This window comes from Lytechinus variegatus, chromosome 3 (assembly GCF_018143015.1).
Source record: "Lytechinus variegatus isolate NC3 chromosome 3, Lvar_3.0, whole genome shotgun sequence".
Taxonomy (NCBI): domain Eukaryota; kingdom Metazoa; phylum Echinodermata; class Echinoidea; order Temnopleuroida; family Toxopneustidae; genus Lytechinus; species Lytechinus variegatus.
In genome coordinates, this window is record NC_054742.1 from 18,342,158 (window position 1) to 18,365,353 (window position 23,196).

General features: G+C 33.2%; 1 protein-coding gene across 1 annotated transcript in view; it reads right to left on the bottom strand.

Moving 5' to 3' along the window:
• Positions 1-22,848, bottom strand: part of LOC121411978 (probable GPI-anchored adhesin-like protein PGA55) — a gene marked incomplete at its 3' end in the record, with an annotated part of 26,140 nt that extends 3,292 nt beyond the window's left edge. The window contains 1 exon segment of the mRNA XM_041604890.1: positions 22,174-22,848. Coding sequence (XP_041460824.1) covers positions 22,174-22,848 — 675 coding nt within the window.
• Between the last annotated feature and the right edge of the window lie 348 nt (positions 22,849-23,196).

A 23,196-nucleotide genomic window follows, 5' to 3' on the forward strand; every position in this document is an offset into this window, starting at 1 on the left:
AGCTCTTTTGTGTAGTTATCTTAAAAATTTGCTTTGTTTTAGAAGAAAAACCACCATCATTTTACTGTTATTTTATCATTAAAATATTTTAGGGTCTTTTTCTTATAATAAAAATAATACATTATTGCAATTATGCGATTCATCTTTTCTCCTAGAGAACTTCTCTTATTAAAGCCTATTTTTCCTCTATCGAAATCTAAAGAAGATAGTAAAGAAGTGAACCCTGGATTTAAGCTATTCCAAAATGATGTTGGTAGTAATTAGTTTTTGTCTCACCTGCGAAGCAAAGTGAGACTATAGGCGCCGCTTTTCCGACGGCGACGGCGGCGGCGGCGGCGTCAACATCAAATCTTAACCTGAGGTTAAGTTTTTGAAATGACGTCATAACTTAGAAAGTATATGGACCTAGTTAATAAAACTTGGCCATAAGGTTAATCAAGTATTACTGAACATCCTATTAGAGTTTCATGTCACATGACCAAGGTCAAAGGTCATTTAGGGTCAATGAACTTAGACCATGTTGGAGGAATCAACATCGAAATCTTAACCTGAGGTTAAGTTTTTGAAATGTCATCATAACTTAGAAAATATATGAACCTAGTTCATGAAACTTGGACATAAGGTTAATCAAGTATCACTGAACATCCTGCATGAGTTTCACGTCACATGACCAAGGTCAAAGGTCATTTAGGGTCAATGAACTTTGGCCAAATTGGGGATATCTGTTGAATTCCCATCATAACTTTGAAAGTTTATGGATCTGATTCATGAAACTTGGACATAATAGTAATCAAGCATCACTGAAAATTTTGTGCAAGTTTCAGGTCTCATGATTAAGGTCAAAGGTCATTTAGGGTCAATGAACTTTGGCCGAATCGGAGTATCTGTTGAATTACCATCATAACTTTGAAAGTTTATTGGTCTAGTTCATTAAACTTGGACATTAGAGTAATCAAGTATCACTGAACATCCTGTGCGCATTTCAGGTCACATGACCAAGGTCAAAGGTCAATGAACTTTGGCCGAATTGGGTGTATCTGTTGAATTACCATCATAACTTTGAAAGTTTATGAAACTTTGAAAGTTTATGAGTCTGATTCATGAAATTTGTACATAAGAGTAATCAAGTATCACTGAACATCCTGTTCGAGTTTCAGGTCACATGATCAAGGTCAAAGGTCATGTAAGGTCAATGAACTTTGGCAATGTTGTGGTTTTTTGTTAAATAACCATCATATCTCTGTAAGTTTTTGGGTCTAGTTCAAAAAAAGTGGACATAAGAGTAACCATGTATCACTGAACATCTTGTGCGAGTTAGAGTAGTATTCAAAGTCAGCACTGCTGCTATATTGAACCGCGTGATGCAGGTGAGACGGCCAGAGGCATTCCACTTGGTAGTAATTAGTTTTTAGAACACAGAAATATGATTAAATGTTTGTTTATTAGGTATTTATTTGTATTCTAAACATACTTTTAAGTATGAAGATATGATTTCAGTGAAGAGCTTCAAGTTTATGTGCATTAATCAGTGAATTGTTGTATAAGAACTTGTAATGGAAACAGAATTTCTTTTTGCTATATATCAATGTATGTCGGAGCTGCTGTTTTCTGCCTTTAATCGCTTAGGGAGCGTCCAAATTGTTCTCACTCTTAAGTTTTAACCCTACTAACATCCTTGAAAATGAAATTTCCATTCAGTACAAGAAATTATATGATGAATGTTTCCCTCTCAAACTTTTTAAATACAATGTTAAAGATAATAAACCATGGTTTAATTGTACTTTACGGAAGATGAGTAAAAAGAAACATAATTTATATCGTAAATTCATTAAAGATCCATCATTTAGTAAAAGAAATAGATACAAAGAATTCAGAAATGAATTCAATACCGAAGTTAGAAGATGTAAAAGGAAATATTATGTAAACAAATTTACTCAACTTAACAGTAATATTAGTAAAACATGGAAGACCATCAATGAAGTTATTAACAAACGTAAAGTCAAAGATCAGTGTACAGTTATTAAAGATGATGATGATGTGAAAACCAAAGATACGGTTGAAATTGTTAAACAGTTTAATAGTTACTTCAGTACAATTGGATCTAAACTTATAACTAGTTTACCATCGAGCGATTTGCATTTTTCCTTTTTTATGAAAAGAAGAATAGATCATTCCATGTTTGTAACTCCAGTGAGTCAAGCTGATATTATTGATGTTGTCAAGTCATTCAAGGTAAATAAGAGTCCGGGATTTGATGATATCAATATTGAAGTTTTTAAAAAGTCGTTATGTTTTATTTTACAACCTATGTGCAATATTTTTAATATGTCATTAGAGTTAGGTATATTCCCCGATAAACTCAAAGTGGCTAAAGTAATTCCAGTTTTTAAAAAAGGGGATAAAGAAAAATTTTCTGACTATCGTCCGATTTCTCTTTTATCTGTTTTTACTAAGACATTTGAAAAAATTGTTTATAATAAATTATTGGATTATATTGATAAAAACAATTTTTCATACGAAAGACAATTTGGTTTTAGACAAGGTCACTCAACAAGTACTGCTCTTTTAGATTTCACAAACACTCTTGCCAATGTTTTTGAACAGAAAAAGTTTTTAATTGGAATATTTCTGGACCTTTCAAAGGCGTTTGATTGCATTGATCACCATATATTATTGCAGAAACTTGAATATTACGGTATCAGGGGAAATATACACAATTGGTTTAAAAGTTATCTTTTTAATAGAAAGCAGTTTGTATGTATAAACAATGTATCATCTGACCAACTTGATTTAACTGTCGGAGTGCCACAAGGGTCAATCCTCGGGCCTTTGCTCTTTTTAATATTTGTAAATGATTTTCAATATGTTAGTAAATATTTTTGTCCAATTATGTTTGCAGACGATACTAATTTATTTATTTCAGGTCAAAACTTAAATGAAACAAATGTTATTGTCAATACTGAATTAAGAAATGTTTACAAGTGGTTTGTATCCAACCGTCTCATTATTAATTTTGACAAAACTTCATATATGCTTTTTAAATCTAAAAAATATTCATTACATAACTCTGATATGCAAATTCAAATAGGTGATGTCAATATCAAAAGAGTAGAGCACACAAATTTCTTGGGTATATTAATCGATGAAAAGCTTACCTGGAATGAACATGTTAATAATATATCATCTAAGATAGCCAAGGCTATTGGTGTTTTAAATCGTATTAAACTTGTCGTGCCTTTTAAAGTACTAATGATGCTATACAATTCAATGATTTTACCCCATTTGTCTTACTGTAATATTGTTTGGGGAAACTGTGGAATTACTATTTTAAACCGATTATACATACTACAAAAACGTGCAATTAGGGCTATGTGCAATGCTCCAAGTCACAGCTCTCCTCTTTTTAAGAAAATGAATGTTTTAAATGTCTTTCAAATTAATCACCTACAAGTTGCCATATTTATGTATTCTTATTTCAAAGGTATACTGCCTATGAGTTTTAATGATCTTTTTACTAAGAATAGTGCAATACACTCATATAGTACTAGGGCACAAGGGGATTTACGTTTACCTTTCTTAAAACTTAATTTCTCAAAAACTACCATTGCTTTCATTGGTTCTAGATGCTGGAATAACATTCCAGATGAACTTAAATTATGTCCGACTTTGTTAACATTCAAACGTAAATACAAGGCATATATACTGCGTGTAGATTTTTAATATACTTAGCATGTACCGGTATATTTTATTTTCTTCGTAATCTTCTTTTTTTTAATGTCAATTCTCTATTCTCATTTTTTCCCCTATCTCTCTCCCTTTCTTTCCAACCCCCCTCTCTCTAATTTCTGCCTGTCTGTCTCGCACTTTCTGTTTTTTATGATATGAATGTATCTTTTTACTCTTATTCTGGAATTGCCCTCGATAAGCGTCTATGTTCTGCTTCTTTGGTTGTTTTTTTTTTTTTTTGTTGTATTTTTGTCATTCTTAATTGATTCTTGTTTGTATTTTATCATGTTTTTTACATTGTACAATTTGAATTTGAATATGGAAATAAATGAATTGAATTGAAAAAAAAGATATATTATATATATATATATATATATAAATGTTTTTTTAGAACTGTGAGGTTAAATGTATTTTATAAAATAAATCATCATTACTCAATTCTAAAAAAGAAACACTTTTCTGGATAAATTTGATAACCTCATAATAATGAAATTATATTACAGGAAATAGAACTCAAAGATCATTCTATGAAAGGATATTAACAGTTAGGTAATTCATTTGAATTGTAAACCTATGAACATCACCTAAAAATATCACCCTCATTTGTCCTTTTGAATCCGGCCTATTTTATACAAGACATCCAGGTTTGTAATTCATCCAATTTCCTAAAGGAAAACTCAGGGTTTACTCTGTGTCTCTCTTTTCTTTTGAAGACTGCTTTAAACAGCCAACACTTCCTGTCTGCGATAGAAGATAGAACCTCGATAAACAAGCTTTTATTGTCTTGCAGCAATTAGTCTAGAATGATTACCAACGCCACCGCCCCAAGGATTGACATTCTCCGGATGAGAAGTTTTTCTTTTCCATCTCACTCTCTCTCTCATCGAGGTATTTTTTTCCCTAAATGCTAGAGGCAAAAGGGACAGACCTTGTAGATTAATAAATAAGAGCTCCCTATTTTATTGCTTCTTTATAATATTTCTTCTCAAACTTTATTTACTTATTCATTACGAGTAGCATATTCCTGTCAACATAACTCTGTGTGGTGTTGTGGCTCAGTGGATGAGTCCTTTGGCAAGTTGTGTATCTACATTTGTCACTCTCCACGCAGGTGTAGTAAATGGGTACCTGTGTGGAAATAAGAAATTTCTTGAATGCTGGAGCGTATGATCAGGGTAGTTGTGCTGTAACCAGGGGTGGTATTCAAACCACTTTCCTTGAGTTTGCACTAGTCTGCTGTGTAAAGCTTTCGCTTGAGTTAAGGGTCTGAATGTGCAGCCTACTCATGCCCTCTCACTCAGGAAACAGCAAGATTTTATGTGCTAGTCTTTGCATCGAGACCCACTTGTTGATCAAGGTTTCAATCAGGGTCTGTGCCTGCATACTAGGTTTGCACTGTAGACTAATCCCACCAGTAGCCATGGCAGCACTGGCTTGAGTCTTTAAATGGGAAAAATCAGGTCCAGGAACAAAAAATGTTTAAACCGCCCAAAAATGGGGGGGGGGAGAAATAACAATATAATGGCTGACTTTGAAAACAATCAAGATGAATAATTTTTTTACAAAGGGAGAAAAAAATGCACTAAGTTTGTTAAACTCAAATGAACTTTGACCTTGATTGAGTTTGAGAAACTTGTTATTGATTTCATATTTTTGTAATTTTAAATGACAATCTCATATCAGCTTCATTTACTTTGATCTATAGTATTTTGAAAATAGTAAACAAAATGTTTATTTCTGAGAGGGTTAATTGAACTGAAATAAACTTTAAGCTTGAACCAGCAATCTGTATTCATACTCGTCAAATTAACCGCAAACAATTCTAAGTTCTCATTTCTTCTATGCAGAAATAAATGAGAAAAAAAAACAAATGACAATCAACTAATAATAATAATGCTGATAACAATAATGTTATTATTATCAATAACATTAATAATGATTATCATAATGATTCTCATCATCTGCAAATAGATCAGAATATCCAATAGGTACATGTATCATTCAATGAACAATGTATATCCCTTGTGTAAAGCATATGCAGTGTACATGTACTGCCATCGCCCGTACCATTCAGCCACCAATACAGTGAATCAACTTTTACATGAATTCATTGACATTCTGCCTTGTCTGACTGTTTTAGCATAATATTTGTCTTGAAACTTGCCGACAAAGCACAATCAAGCATCATCTGCCAGGGTAATCCTTTCATTTCCTGTATATAAATATCAGAAAATTTGCAACATTCTTGAAAATTCCCAATAAATTCCTGATTATTCCCATGGAAAGTTTCCAACCACAAAAATTCCCGGAAATTTTGCAACCTTCCTGACGGTCCATGATTGACTTGGTCTACAAGCAGTTGGTCTACTTCTCACTTTCTCAGGTATAGTCAAGTACCACATGGGCTATACCTATTTGGTCTACTATAATTTTGGTCTAATTGTGTACACCTCACTTGGTCTTGTACCCACTTTCAATAGTCTAATTCTTGTTTAGTCTAATGCATAGATAGTCTAATTTCTTCATTGCTAATATTTTGTACATTGTCATATAAAAATTTGATTCATATTAATCATATACACTAAGATGTTAGATCAAGTGGATATTAAATGAATTGGAAATGGATATTAGCCGTAATACTAGAAATTAGACGAAATGGTAAATGGGCCAAATAGCAATTGATTAATGATGAGTAGAAAAACTGGTTGTAGCTGAACTAGGATTAGACATGGGATGAGACCAAGCTTATTCTGAGGATATGAAAAACAATTCATCCATGATATTTTTGTGAAACCTATTACCTGTCTCCTCATTTTATTATAGACCTAAAATTTATAAAAAAAAAGTTTAGTTGAAATTTGTACTAAAGTAATTTGGAAGTTATACAGTACAGATTGGTCAAATTTCAAATAGGAGGATCTACATCTAGCATTTGATCTCAGTATATTCAAATGCTCAGAACTTTTTCAATATGTCTTCAAACTTTCATTGATTTCTTTTTTTAAATTTTTATCTTTGTACCAATTCAACCTGTTTTGAGGGTTTTTTCTTCTTTAACAATGTCTAATAAGCTTATTTTGATGTAAGTGAATGTACTTTTATTAGGTACTTATTAAAGTGACAAAGAAATGTAGATTCCAGCTACACTCCAACATCTCTGTATAGCTTACAGAAAAATCAGAATTTCATACACCATGTTCTGACACCTTGCATGGGTTATATTTCCAGGATTTGTTTGTGTCCACCTGACTTTTTTTTCTGATTTTAAATTTGTTTGAACTACAGTATACATGTAAAATCAAGTGGATATTAGCTTATTGAATAAATAGGCCTACCTTTTTCCTTTACTACTACATCTACCACCACTACTACTACTGCTGCTTCTACTACTGCTTCTTCTACTACTACTACTACCACTGGCGTAAATCCTTTCGTCACACCTTTTGTTCAGGGGGAGATGATCTATTGTTCCATCCCCCCCCATTTGAATAGCATGACGTCACATATTTACTCCTGTGACTACTACTGCTACTGCTACTACTTTTTCTACTATTACTATTACTCCCACTGACTCTGCTTCTACTACTATACTTCTTTTTCTTTAGAGGTATAACTATTTTTGAATTCTTGCATCACATGATTAAAGTTCTTGACAGTCAATTTGCATAACATTGTTGGATCAAAGGATTGTTATAGGGTCATGTATGTCACTGACAGTGATTTCATTTGATTTTTTTTTGGGGGGGTGGTGTGAAGTCAAATACAAGATTGAATAGAACCACTACATATTTTCATTCTACACATGGAGCTATAAATATATCACTTTGAATGAGAGAGTATTTGTGAGAAAAGCAGAATAAATTGCTTACAACCTTTCCACAAACTCTGGAATCCTATCTCTGCTAAATTGAATTCATGCATGAGAAAAACATCAATGAAATGTGGCATCCATTTACAGATTTCGTATCCATCTCATGCCCAGCCGGAAATTGCAGAAAGAGAAGTGTTGGTAAGTGTTTAAATTGAAAGGAATGTTGTCATCTTGTTTGTCATCAGGAGATAGAGGATAACCTTCTCTCTGGACTGAAGAGACTGATTGATAGTAGAAGTAAGGTGGGAAATAACTATCACAATTTCTTCCTCTGCCAGTTAAGAAGGGTAGAGCAGGAAATATTTCATGATCAAACGTTATTCAAAGGACGAGATTCATATATTCAGATGAATGAATGACAAGTCTAATTTCATGAAGAGTTTTGTTATGATTCTATTGGTTTAGTCTCGTATGCTTTTCAGTCTAGTTTTTTCTTCTTCAAATCTGATTCATGCTGTTGCTCCTTATTGTAGGTAGGCATGATGTAAAAAGAAGCAATTTCATATAAACACATCAGTAATTTTACTCTTTGTGTAACTATTCCTAAATATTTCATTAATCTCTTAACAAACAATACATCTATTCAGTGAGAATCAAATAGCAACAAATGTAAGATTCATACATGTAACTGTCAAGTTCACAAAGTGACTGACATATTATGAAAAAAAAGTCAAGGAAAATGTACTTACTGTTTTATTTCTGTAGCTTTGTAAGTGTACTGCTAAATGCAGTAGAGTAACTGTGCTATATAAATGGTCCATACTATTATTTTTTATTATTATCATCATCATCATTATTATTATCATTATTAATATTATTGCTATTATACTGTTTGAATTTTTTTAAAACAATTAAATTAGTTTGAAGTATTAAGCAATGAACTTGACTTAATATTTACATGTATATTCTGTACTTCACTTTTCTCTTCTTTTTTCCATACCCTTTACTGTTCTGACATTAGAATTCATTTCCCCTGATAACCCCCTTTTCTCTTTATTTCAACCCTTTCTGTCACTCAATAGAACTTTGTTTCTACTTTTCCATGTTTCCCTGCCCTATATCATCCTCTATAATCTCCATTCTCCACTCCTCTGCTCACTGTCTGCTGATCTTCATGTCAGACTGTCTGTCAGGATCCCTCTGTAACCAGTCTCACTCCATCTGCCTCTCTTTTTCCTTCTCTCCATCTTTTTTTCCTCCTATTTCAGTGAAATGAATGATTAATAGGGCTTGCATGTAGAGCACGAAGCTAGAGAATTCAAGTCAATTTCCGGCTCAGCGTATAATTGATCAGGGTCCTGGTGCACTTCCGATGATATTAAGTTGCCTTCAACAAGGTATATCCAAGAGGCCAGGCCTTTTCCACATTTTCTCTCATTACATTTATGTCTGTAAATACATTGAAGATAGCTCCATATGTCTTCATTCCTCTCTACCCCCCCCCCCCCTCCACATCAATCTCCCTCTGACTGTTGCTGCATTTTCCAATCACCATTAAAAAAAAGAAGCTTGTCATGCTTATCTTGTGCTATCTATTCTGATTCTGTTCTTACCGGAAATTAATTAGCTTTCTTAAGCCCCACCGCATTTATTCTGATTGTTTTTCAATTTCCTGTTTGAGTAGTTATTCTGACGTTACATCACATTTTTGTCTTCTAACTTGATTATTGTTTTGATGTTCTTAACTTTTTATTCTTTGAAAACAAAGTGATAAATTTGTTCATTTTTTTTCATTTCTTTGATATTTTAAAACTTATTAATAATTTTTGTCCTATTGATTTTCACCATCAAGATGGTTGTTAATGTGTGCAGTTATCCTTTATTTCTTTAATTGCTGTGATCCTCTATATATTTCATGTCAGTCTGTTTTTTTTTCTTCTCTTCTCCATATTTAATATTCTTTGATTTTCTCCTCTTTCCCATTTCTCATATCTATGCACTGACCCTTCCTTTTCTCCTGTACCCTCATCTCTCTCTCTCTAGCTTTCATGATTCTTGTCTCTCTGGTGCATGTATATTTCTAAGATCAATCAGTTATCAACCCTGAGCCAACATCAGTAAAAGGTCAGCGGAAGGAAATGTCTTCTAGACCATGTGATTCATGTTGGCTAAATCTGAAGCCCCAATACCAATCCCTTCATTGCAATGTTTAAAGCAAATCATAAAAGCTGGTGAAATGCCAAAATATGAGCTATATGAATTGTTTTGAGTAACAAGTCATCTTATTGGTTACTTGTTATGATCAAGCCTCACATGAAATTGTAAGAGTTGTGATACCAATATATTGTATAGATAGATATTTTGATAGACTGATAATAGAAAAACAGTGATAAATAAATCACCAACATTGCCATATTCCGGAGAGAATCATGCTTGGCAACTTTTATTTGGATGCAGGAAGCAGCACTAGGAGTTTGTTGGGAAGATGTTTTCACTTCTTCCCTGGATTTTGATTTTCTTTTTTTTTTCATCTCTTCTCTTTTCTACTGTTTTCCATTATTATATTTTCTTTATTTTGTGTATCCCCTTTCTCTTTTCTTTCTTCCTCTTTTTTCCTTTTCCCTCCGTTCTTTGTTTTCTCCGTTACTCCTTCTTTTTCTTTATTGCTCTCCTCTCTCTATACCCTTTCTCTTCTGTGTCTCCAATTCTTTCTTTTTGTGCAGAGACAAACCTACTTTGTGCTTCCTCTAACTATCTTCCAGTAGAATTATATGGTTTTATAAACATTGTTCTCTCTTTTTTTCCTCATCTGAGTCTTTGTTCATCTGAACTCTCAAGATATTAATAGTTTCCCTGATTAGCAGAAGAAGGTAGGATATTTTTTTTACCTGTACCATTCTATATTTTATTCATTATTTTGCCAGGAAACTAGAACTAATATCCTGTTGTTGATGGAATCCATAATATCCTCTTTTCAACTCGCTAAAGGAAGATGTAAACCTTGATGAGATTCTTTTACTCTCTTTCATTTCCCTTTCACTTTATGACTGTCGTGGTTTTCTGTATTTTTTTTATTTGGAAATAATTGACACACATAATCCTACTAGTGGTTTCATATCTTCATTTGATAGTAAAGAGATATATTCTAACAGTTTTTATGATATGCCTCACGTATAGTTCCTTTCTGTAAGTTTTCCTCAAACCATCTGTGTATACTAATGAGAGCTAGATGGAACTGTTCATTTATTTTTTACTGATACCTTTCTGGTTGTAAGAATATAGATGGATTATGCAAATACAGCATAGCCAAAATCCATTTGGGCACTCTACTGTACCATATTTTATTGAGATACAATTGAAAATATAGCCTGATCTTGACGGATTGTTTGGACTTTGGAAAACAATAATTTAACAACATATTTTGAAAAAAAATCTTGATATTTATAATGAATAGTGGAATTTCTCACAATTGGCATAAAACAATCAGATTTCATGTCTCTTCTACATCTTTCCTAATTCAAATAATGAAAAACATGTTAGCTTATACATTTAATATATGTTTATGGATTCTAGCTGTATGTAGAATGGTATTCATGCAAATTTACATATGCTAATCCTTTTTAAAAATATTTCTGCCACAAAGATATTGATGGATATGGATATGTGGTTGTTTTAACTGTATGACTTTTATGAAGATGAATCAGATAGTTTATTGTGTGAGAATCATTTGTATGCCCATATTTACTTCAGTTGTTCTAATGTGTGAGATATTCTAAATAAAATCTTCTGATGAAAGTGATTCTCATGATAGATTCTTTACCACAGTTTGTGTAGGTGCTGTCTTGTATATTGAATCTCCCAGCTCTTTCATTAATTAAGCTGTTAATTAAGAACTACTGATAACCAATGAATAATCTTGTTTGCTTTTATGGGGTTCCACATCGCTACATACGTTCACTCAGGAAAAAATGCATTTTTATGATAATTATGTAATACTGATCATAAAGTATGTACCAGAATATTTCCTTTTATATTTGGTGCATTGTCTGTGTATGCTATGGGCTATATGAGAATTACTTGTTTTGTCAGAGGTGCTGTGTGTGATGTCATCAATGCGCACACTATACATTACTTGTGACCCCATCTATGCTTTTGACGTCATTCCTTTCCTGACCAAGATGAAACGTTCCCGCTCTGCAAATCTGGAGCGCTAAAAATACCCCCCAATGCAGGGACTAAAATTCATTAAGCCCCTTATTTGCTAACAGAATGATGTCATAGAGGCACTTGCTGGTGAACTTTAGTCCTGCACAAATGAATTGAGGTAAATAATGTGCAAGATTTGTGTCTTCAATCACATCTATCATTTAGTCCACACTTCAAAATGTGGAAGTATACACACAGAAGAATTAACAAAGAAGGTATGTTGCTTGCTTGTTTACACTATTCAAACTTTACTGTTTTCATTACAAGTCTTATAAACGCTTGTTTCAAGTGTTGGCAGCAAAAAATGGAGAAAAAATTATTTGAAATTGACCATATTATGTGAAATTATCTGCCTTTGAAATGATTAATTAATGTCTAAAATAATCTCATCAATGATTTTAGGTGAATTTTAGTCTATTTTTGATGTTCAAGTTATTTTTTTCAAGTGTCATTTCGGAGGTCCACTAGGAAAATCAACCCCATACCAGTTTGATAGGTGCGATTAGATACAGAGATCTGTAATATTTTGTTTAAAGCCTTTCTGTAAGCTCCCAAAAGTGTTGATCCACTATTCCAGGTTATGCTTTAAATTGGTGTAATTCCTTGCAGTGGTTCCTTCAAAGCACAGAGCTATAAGCATCAAAAAAACACTAAAAAATTGAACACGGGATTTTGTTTTGGAGAGGAGCTGAAGTTAATGCTGGTTTGTGAAATCACTGATGATAATATTCCGTATATGCCCTTGGGATCAGTGCCTCTATCTATGTATTAGAATTAACAAGAGCATCAATTTGCTTAATCATGTATTGTACCATCTCAAATCAGTTAAATTCATTATCGCTTTGGAGATCTTAGTAAACAAGATATATGTTATAAAAAGAACCCATGGAATGAAATGATGTATTCATATCAGATTATATCATTGATTGTCTTGCCTCCTACCAAGTTAGAAAATTACATAATAGAGGATGTTGGTTATCACTTCTTGATAAACATCTCAGTTCGTATAAAGATTTTTCAGTCTTGCTCATTAACACTAAATAATGTTTATCTCATGCACAGCAGAAGTGGAATATGCATTGGTTTTCTAATGGCAGTTGTGATAGCTATGGCATTAACATCAAAATATTAACCTTCAATTAGATTTGTTTAACATTTCATATTGATTTTGAAAGATGATTATCTTCTGAGATATTTAAGGACATTCTTGTTTATGTAATTGATGTTCTATTATTATTACTTTTTTACAAAGCATCAGTATAGGGAATACAAAAGAGCACTCTAAAATGTATTCACTATATTTATTTTTTTCTTTGGTACTAATAATTTTGCTACCAGTTTGTTGTCATGGTAATATCAGTTTTCCCTCAAATTGTCCAGATAAAAAATATGATAATAGTTTTGTTGTTTATGAACAAAATAGTGCTTGGTTTGAGAGATGATTCTTTTCTGAAATTTGCAAATCTGGAGAGATTGAGAAGATTTTAGAAATGAACTGATTTCATAAGTGTCATCACTAATGCTCAGGAAGGAATTAAGTGCTTTTCAGGCTATGAGAAATAATTGCTTCGTTGTGTAACAGGTAATGGATATGTTGTGCACAAATGGAAGGATGAGTCAAAATGTGCACATTAAATGATAAACATATTTCAGCTAAACTATAATGTATAAACTCTTGATAATAAAATTTTAGATTGATGAAATCAGGGGCAGATCCAGGATTTTTCAAAGGGGGGGGGGGGAATCTTCCCAAGAAAAATTATTTGACAAGCAAAAAAAAAAGGTTTAACCAAAAATTAAGTTACCCCAAAATTAAGGGGATTTTGTCTGCAAAAAAGTCTTCATTATCAAAGGGGGGGCACACTTCTGTTTTTATGGGACTTTTACATGGCCAGGCCATCAAGTTGGCCTACCGGTATTCTGGGGCGTATTCCCTACCCAGGCTACCTGGTTGGGTGAGCAATATTGCCTTTAAAGAACCATTTTGCCCTCGTCTAAAGACTTGGGCCAATATGATTCTATTACAGGCAATACATCTGATGTTCCCCTCAAGGCCAGTCAATATTTTATGTTATAAATAACTTAGTTTTTTCAAACAATTTTGATAAAATTTTGCTCGTTGGGTTTTTGATATATTTGTTGAGATGTAATTATTTTCAGCCTAGAACGTCCCTTTAATGGTTGCTTCAGAAGTGTCCTTTAAGTTGAGGGAGCCCTTTCAAAATGCATTTTGAATAGAAAGGAAGTGGTTTTGTGAGACCAATGTTGTTTTGCTCCTGCTCCTGCATTCACACCTCCTTGCTTTGGCTTTAGACAAACAAAGACAACCGTCTTGTAGTCTATAAACCAGGAAATCATGTCTTTTTAAGGAAAACAAAATTATTTTGTTTTGCCCCCTATACATATTGCATGAATATATTTTTTTATATAGTATTATCAGTGTATCAATGTGTGTGTTTGGATTTTTCAATTGCACATATTTATTGAAAATTTTGATACAGAGGGATTTTTTTCCATCTTGGAATTAATTAAATTAGACATAATCCTTCTTAGAGCAAACCTTCGAAGATGGATACAATGCAATTACACAAATAATAATATTTGTCATCAAACATGTCAAAGATTTTTTTTTTTCATTTTTGCTTCTGTAGGTAATTGCCTCTACAATACGTTGTTTCTTAATAGGTTTGAGACTTTGGTTCATTTAAATTAGTGTAAATATTAATATATTATTTTCAAACAGATTTAAACAATTTATTGTACTTGTAAATCATCACTTTTAAATGCATTACATTGAATTTATCACCCTTTTGGTGAATACACACAATCTTCCTGAACCATTCAGTTTTTAAACCAGCTTCAAATTCCTGAAAGCAAGTCTAGTGATTCTTTGAAGAAATGTGATGGCAGAAGAAGTGTTTCTTGACTTGTCACACACAGGTGTATAGTGGCTGAAGGGTCAATTTCAGTTCACGTAGACACAAAGTATTAGTAAGCACAAAATCTGGCACCAAACACAGAAATAATGAGTTGATTAAATGAAGAAAGAATTCAAGTGCAAATACATCTAATCATAGGCCCATGGTGTAAATCAAGTAACCTAAATAAGCTTCCTCTTACCCTTTACCGATCGTCACAGAGTTTTGAATGCAATATCTTTTTTCTGCTGACATTTGCTCCGGCATTTGCTGTGCTTTTATGAATCTTTGATTTTGTGAGTTTGCAGCCCTGCCAAATATTTATTTGTTCTTTGGTACCATGACAAATTTATTCTTTAAGTTAGGCCCCTTCGCCCTTCCCCCCTCTTTTAGGGGTGGTCAAAATCCATCTAATATAATTTATGTATTCATTAGGGGGGAGTGAACCTCAACATAAAATGGCTTGCGATAAAAGTTTGAGAAAATATAAATGGAGATTTGGACTAAATGCATAAATTATGCAAAGAATAAAGGTTGTGTTAGCTCTGGTATTTTTTTTTTTTGGAAAAGAGCTGTTTATGGAGTTTCTAGTGCAGGACACTTGGTGGAGCATATTTTATATTTCTACAGTTTAAAAATTATTTTGGTAGAATCAACTTGGCGACATGTTTTGGACTACCCTTTTCCTACCATATCAAGTCCTTTTACGCCTTTTGGACCCCTTACGCGAGCCAATGCTCAGCAGCGCACGCACAGTCACACAAGCGCAGCCCGGCTAGCGCTTGGGCTATACGCTAGGGCACGGCGGCCGTGGCCCCTGCCTGCTGCACTGCATATTAGGTACAGTACGTGCCCGGCCCGAATATGACAACTTTTGCCATTGGCTTGTGGTCTGACACATGTTTATTTAAAGCTAAAACGCGAACGCAAAGTTTGACCAATGAACATGATTCTTACATCATCATAAAGCTTAGAGAAAACTGCACAATGAACTAAGCTGTAAGATACCATCAAGCAAAATTAGATCGAGTGGGAAATTGTTTGTGGTGACATAAAGTAGGATTTTACGTTGAGTTTCATCCTATTTTTGATATGAAAGGGATGTTTTTGACCCCAAAATGCGAATGTAATTAATATCTTTGCAAAAATTTCAATTATTTAATGGAAATACTATGATATCATCAGCATTATATCATTGGAACTAGGGATAAAAGTGGGAACTTTTTTCAGGAATGACAAAATTGTTAACAAAACATGAAATTTCCAATGATATTTCCATAGAGTGGTAGACACGCGCGGAAAGCACGCGCAGTTAGTGTCCCATAGGATTCGATATGTTATTCATTTACTTTACAATTCTAGAAGTTACTGATGGACATTCAAGGAATGTTTCAAAGAATAATCTCTGTTTAACTTCTTTTGCTTCTTTGCTCTGTATGTCATTTCATATATTCCTGATTCAATTGACAGATGATTGATTTAATGTTTTTGAGAATTACCAAAAAAATTCCAAGTTATTTTGACATTTTTAACCTAATCCCTTCTGAACATCTTTAGTTCAACTTTGTGTTGTAAAAAGCATGGACCTACTTCCATGTAAAAAGCAACTGTGGTCATGATTAATTCTTCTAGATTTCCTTCTTCATAGTAATCTTGTTTGTGCCATTCCTTGTAACCTCAAATTCTTACAGCTGACCACAAAAGCAAACAACAATAGCCATGTATATACCATATAAGGCCTATCTACACCAGCCCAAGTTTTCAAATCATCCTGTTACGTTTGATCTAGCAAATTATCCTGATCAGAACAATCTTCAGTTTAATGTAACTGAAACAGAATTAGCAGGATATTTCACTAGCATAATTTTGAGATTACAACCTCGTCAACTTTGGATTATTTGCAAAATTGCAAGACATTTGATTTTCATAAATAGAGAAAAACCAAATTAGCATAACGCTGAAAATTTCATCAAAATCAGATGTAAAATAAGAAAGTTATGACATTTTAAAGTTTCACTTATTTTTCACAATACAGTGAAATGCACAATTCAGTGACATTTAAATCTGACAGTCGATGATGATGTCCTTCACTCACTATATCTTCTTTTTCTTTATTGTTTGAATTATACAATATTTCATCTTTTACCTATTTGACAATAAGGACCAACTTGCATGAACCATATAGTATTAAACAGTGCTAAATCCACAGGTTCAGGGTGCAACTTTGTTGTTTCACTTAACAATGAGGAGAAAGTTAGAATGTTTTATATTTGATATGATAAAATACAAAAGAAATAGTGAGTGGATGACTTAATCAGTCTCCTCATTTGCATACTGACGAGGATGTGCATGTAACTGTTTTGTGAAATAAAGTGTTATGTGATCTACACATGTAGTAAATGAAACATAGACATAAGTGTAATCAAGTATGATTTGCACACATCTTATGTCACATGATCATGGTCAAAGGACATGTTGAGTCAATGGACATAGTATTTTAGTGTCATACAAGTGTTTTCTCTATAGTCCAGGATAGAAGAGGCATAACCTTGTTTTTTTATATATACAATATTTTTTCATGGTTTCTTGTCAATTCGAGAGTGCTGATTACGAATCTGGATGATGCCACTCGTGTAACCTTTTCCGCAAATTGGCAAAATCCAATATGGCCGCCAAAATATGCAAATTACCCATGAAAATCATAAAATTGTCCGCACATTGGCTGTGAAATGCATGAAATTGTGTGGCAGGAGTGAAATACAATCTTAAAAAATAATTTTTGACAAAATATTTATTTTCCTGATATTCAAAATGGCCGCCATAGGCCATTGTATACACTATCATGTACAATATGAATAGGGAAAACTAATTTTCACAAAAATGAGCACTAAACTGCAAAAAATCGCGATGTATGAACGAAGTAATATATGCAAGTCATCATTATTAACGAGATATATCATTTATAATGTCATATATGAGAACATTGCTGTATTTTGATATCTAAAATAGCCGCCACTGGCCCAAACAGTATTGCGTGCAATGGCAATGGGGCCCAAAAAATTCACAAGAGTAATCACTAAAAGGCTTATTATGAAGATTAAACAGGTGGAATAATGACTATAAACATAATTATTAACGAAATATATTATTAATATGCTATGTATGTGGTGAATGTTGTATTTTGATATTCAAAGTGGCTGCCAAATACCCTAAAAATATTATGCACAATGAGAAATGGGAGAAAAGAAATCACAAGACTGAGCGCTAAAATGCATATATATATATGTGATAAATTAATTGGATACTGTCTAAAAACGTATTTTCTAACGAAATATATCATTCAGGTTTCAAGTTTGTGTTAAATACTGTATTTCGACTTTCAAAATGGCCGCCATCGACATGAACTGTATTATGTACAATGCAAAGTGGGAAACCAATATTCACAGGAGTGAGCACCATAAATACACGAAATAGTGATCTATGAGTAAAATATTGTCTGAAAGCATAATTTCTATTAAGATATATCATTTATTCTGCCAGTTAGGTGAGAAATACGGTTATTTTAAAGTCAAAATGGCCGCTACAGTCCCTTACGGTATTATGCACAATATGAATGGGAACAAATCATTTCAACAGAATTTGGCTTTGCTTGGTCAAATGGTGATGTATGAGTGGAATGTTGTTTGAAAACATGATTTATAACAAAATATGTTATATTTTATGTAATGTAGGTGATAAATACTGTATTTCAACTTTCAAAATGACTGCCATATGCCCCTTTTGTGAGCATTATTTGTCTCCACCCAAATTGTATATTATACGATAAGTGCCTATGGTGGCCATTTTTAATTTAAAAATGTAGCATTTATCACTTTAATTACACAACATTATGATAATATATCGTTAGAAACTATGGTTTTAGACAATAATTCACACTTACATCACAATTCACAATTATATGCAATATTTAGAGTCAAGCAAAACCAAATTCTGTCAAAATTATATGTCCCATGTTACAATGTACACAATAATTTTAGGACCTATGGCAGCCATTTTGGATTTCAAAGTACAGCATTCATTACCTCCACCATGTCCACGACCAATATACGATGTTTTTAGTTAGAAATTATGTTTAAGACAATATCTCTACTCGTACATCACAGTTATATGCATTTTATGATTCTCACTCTTGTGAAAATTAGTTTCCCTGTTTGCATGTTACATAATTTAGTTATCGGGCTTGTAGAGGTTATTTTGAATGTCAAAATACATTATTTATCACCTATATGGAAGAAGAAATGTGATGATTAAAAAAATGTTTTCAAATAACGTTTTACTCATACAACAGGATTATATGGATGTCATAGTCAAGCATATCCAAATTCTTACAATATTATATGTCCCAATTCACATTGTAGATAACACTGTTAGGGCCTATAGGGGCCATTTTGAATTTCTTAATACAGTATTTATCTCCTGCATGACAAAAGAAATGATATGTCTTGCTATAAAACATGTTGTCAGACAATATTTTACTCATAGATCACAATTATATGCATTTTACGTTTCTTACTCGTGTGAAAATTAGTTTCTCCATTCGCATTGTACATGATGAATATAGGGGCTTTGGCGGCCATTTTGAATTTCAAAATACAACATTTATCACATAAATGGCATATTTACAATGATGTTTTTAGTCAGTATTCCACTCGTTTATCTTAATAATATGCATTTTAATGCTCAATCTTGTCATTTTTTGGCCCCGGCCATATATTGTGAGGCCATTGTACATAATACTCTTTGGGCCAGTGGCGGCTATTTTTTATATCAAAATACAGCAATGTTCCCATATTTGACATAATAAATAATATATCTCTTTAGTAATGATGATTTACATATATTACTTCGTTCATACATCGCGATTTTTGCAGTTTAGTGCTCATTTTTGTGAAAATTAGTTTTCCCTATTCATATTGTACATGATAGTGTATACAATGGCCTATGGCGGCTATTTTGAATATCAGGAAAATAGATATTTTGTCAAAAAATATTTTTTAAGATTGTTTTTCACTCCTGCCACACAATTTCATGCATTTCACAGCCAATGTGCAGACAATTTTATGATTTTCATGGGTAATTTGCATATTTTGGCGGCCTTATTGGATTTTGCCAATTTGCGGAAAATGCTCAAGGTTACACGAGTGGCATCATCCAGATTCGTAATCAGCACCCTCGAATTGACAAGAAACCATCAAAAAATATTGTATATATAAAAAAACAAGGTTTGGTCAATTTTCTATGGGGCCTATCCTGGACTACTATAGCTGTTTTCAAAGTCAGCACTGCTGCTATATCAAATTGTGTAATGCAGGCGAGACTGCGAGAGACGTTCCGCTTGTTTCTTTTTTTTAATTGGATCATAATCCTTGATTATTTTAATTATTTCTTTGTACCTCCTCTATCATATCCCTATCTTCTTACTTCACACTCTCAACTTTATTTGGTAGCATCTTTTTTATCATTAAATCCAAATCATAGATTTACACATTTACACTGCATCTAAAGTGATGGGGTATGTGAAAAGTATGGTAAAAAGTAGTATTGCCATTCAGATATCCTAACATTAAAAATGATACTTTAAAAAAAATTACTGAAAAAATAGGCATTGTACTCGCATGTAAAGTAATTAATACAATACTTTAAGTAGTGGTTGATGCGATTTACACTCTCATAGCAAAACTCAGCAATGTTTTAATCTTATTTTTAATAGAGCCATTTGTAAAGTCAAAGATACATGTATTTCTTTTTTCAGTTATTCTTTTTATACCTTCCATTTTTTAGTTAGCTCATCATCCTCTATAAAAGCCATCCTTCAACACCTTTTTTTTTCAACATGAGAATTATGCTTCTTACATCGAACACTACACTCATCACCATACCCAGAATGAAAAATGTGTCTCTCTCGCACATACATGGCAATCTGAGAGCGAGAGGATAAAATGAGATTCTATTCCGGAAGCATTTCGGGAGAGCAGGAGAGAGGATCTTTAGGATGTGAAGTAAATGAAAGCGGGGGAGAGAGAGAGAGAGTGTGTGTGTGTGTGTGAAGGAGGGGGGGGGGATGTGAGAGAGAGAGTATACTGTTGACTAGCAGCCAAAGCATCCAGGCGATGAAATATTGAAAGCTTCCGGCTTGAGTGAAAAAAATACCAGCAAAAGCACATTGAGCACGAAAGAGCTATATTGACATTAAGAGTAGGGTGATATAGCAGAGAAGCATTGCTTTCTATAAAGTCAGTCTGTCATGAACCAACATCAAACCCTTCCGCACACTCTTGTCTTTTCAAAGTGAGATTATATATTTCTCTCCAATTGCAACTGATAAAAACATCTAGTTCTTGTATCCACAATAGGTTTTGCATTTCAAAATTTTGACATACATTATGTGGGTGTGGGACTGTGGGTGAGTGTGATGAACTTGGGTTAAGATATTTAAATCATCTTTATTTCATAGTCAAATAGAGAAGTTACAATAAACCCAGGTCCTCTGCCAGTGATTATGGGACAAATTCCCCTTTACTGGCAATAGGCAGGGTGATAATACATAATATTAATTGAACAATTCATAAGGTACAATACATATAGTAAGATTTAACACATAATTTACATTGCATAAGAAAGATGAAAGCTACAAGCATGTTAAATGAAAAAGAAAGGTGACTGTCTCAATGAAATGAAAGAGAGATGAAGAGAGGGACCAGACAGTAATAAGAAAATACAAAATTGGAACCATCACTTTGTGATAAAGATATATATACATATAGGTACGCATCGCCACAACGAAAACAGTGTTACGTACTTATTAAAGTTCATAGAATCTTGTTATGATAAATATTTCCATTATGTGAACTATTGTAATTATGATGTTTTAAAATAGATAGACTAATAAATGTAAAAAAAAAGTTCAAATTGTTTATTCTGATTGACATTTGGAAGTTATAGATATTACTAATAATCCATTGATTTAATGAAATATATTGTTTGAATGATTCACATTCTATGTATGTTATTATTAGACAGTAAGTATACATGTAATTGTTTCATAAACGTCACTGAATATAAATTATAATTTAGAGATCACAATACCTATATCTTGAGAGGAAAAAAAAGTGGAGTTACTCATCTTTATAATGGTCAAAATTATCAAGCAGATAAAGAAGGCTAGCTTTGGTTGTTTTCCGGGACACTGAGCAATGGGGGATCGGTCCAAGTTGGTTGGTCTTTTGCAAGGAACAAAGAATAGCTAGTCATGATGCTCATCTTGCTTATTCTATTCAACATCGCTTTGTTTTTCTTCCCTAGTTTCATCGTTTTGAGTAATGATTTGATTCTAACTTTATTTTGCTTAGACACATAACCTCTTGAACCTACTTCTATACAGAAAAGTTTGCATGAATATCCCTGGTCAATAATGTCATTAGTTAGAGGTGCATACTTATTGCATTTGCTCACATGACGTGAATCAATGTTCTGTTCGAAGGGAACTGTGAGCTCAACAACAATGACTTCTTTATTTTGGACAGATGAAAGAACAAGATCGGGTCTTAGTGGAGTCGGTAGAATATTCATAGGAATTGTGGGATGATTGGCTTTGTCAGGAAGATCTACTCGGAGAGTGTAATCTCCAGATATTGATGACTGAAGACACTCGTATATCGCATTCAAAATGTTGTTGTGTCTCCATGTGTATCGACCTTGTTCTAACATGATTTTGCATCCATTTAGAACATGCAGGAGGGTCTGTTTATTTCCACACAGTTTACAATTTGCCGAGAGTTTTTTACCCCATCTCTGAAGGTTCCTGAAAGTAGGGAGACAGTCAATAGATGACCTGACTGCAAAACTAAGAACTTTGGATGGTAGGTCGTATATAATACTTTTCCAGGTGAGATCTTCCTGCTCAAGCCTCATGAGCTCCAAGAATTTACCTTGGAGCAGCAATCCCTCAACCTTATCGGTCCATATATCTTGATATTTGTTTTTAACAGCACATGTGATATTTGATTTCACTTTCGACCATTTTCTATCAGGCATGGTGTTCATTGCAATGTTTACCATATCTCTAGCATCAGTATTACCATACGACTTCCTAGAGTAAGATTCTTCTCTTACTATACATGCCGTCATAGCGGCATTGACTCTTTCATCAGCACGAATAAGGCAATGTGCTACTGTCTGTGCATGACATTCGCTATAGACTTGGGAGATGGTAGGAATATCCATACCTTGTTGGCAGTGAACAATTGCAAGTGTTGCCCCTTGTGGCATATTCAGCCACTTCTTTAAGAACCTTGAGCTGCACTTGTCAAGACTAGATCTTTGCGTCTTAGTGAGGTCATGCACAGAAAGAAGGAATTTAGTTGCATAAAGAAAATATTTCGTGTATATTTTCAGTTTATACTCTGGACGGATACATACAGAATCTATGTTGTTTAAGGTTGTTTCTATTCTATCTCTTATCATATTCATGCAACC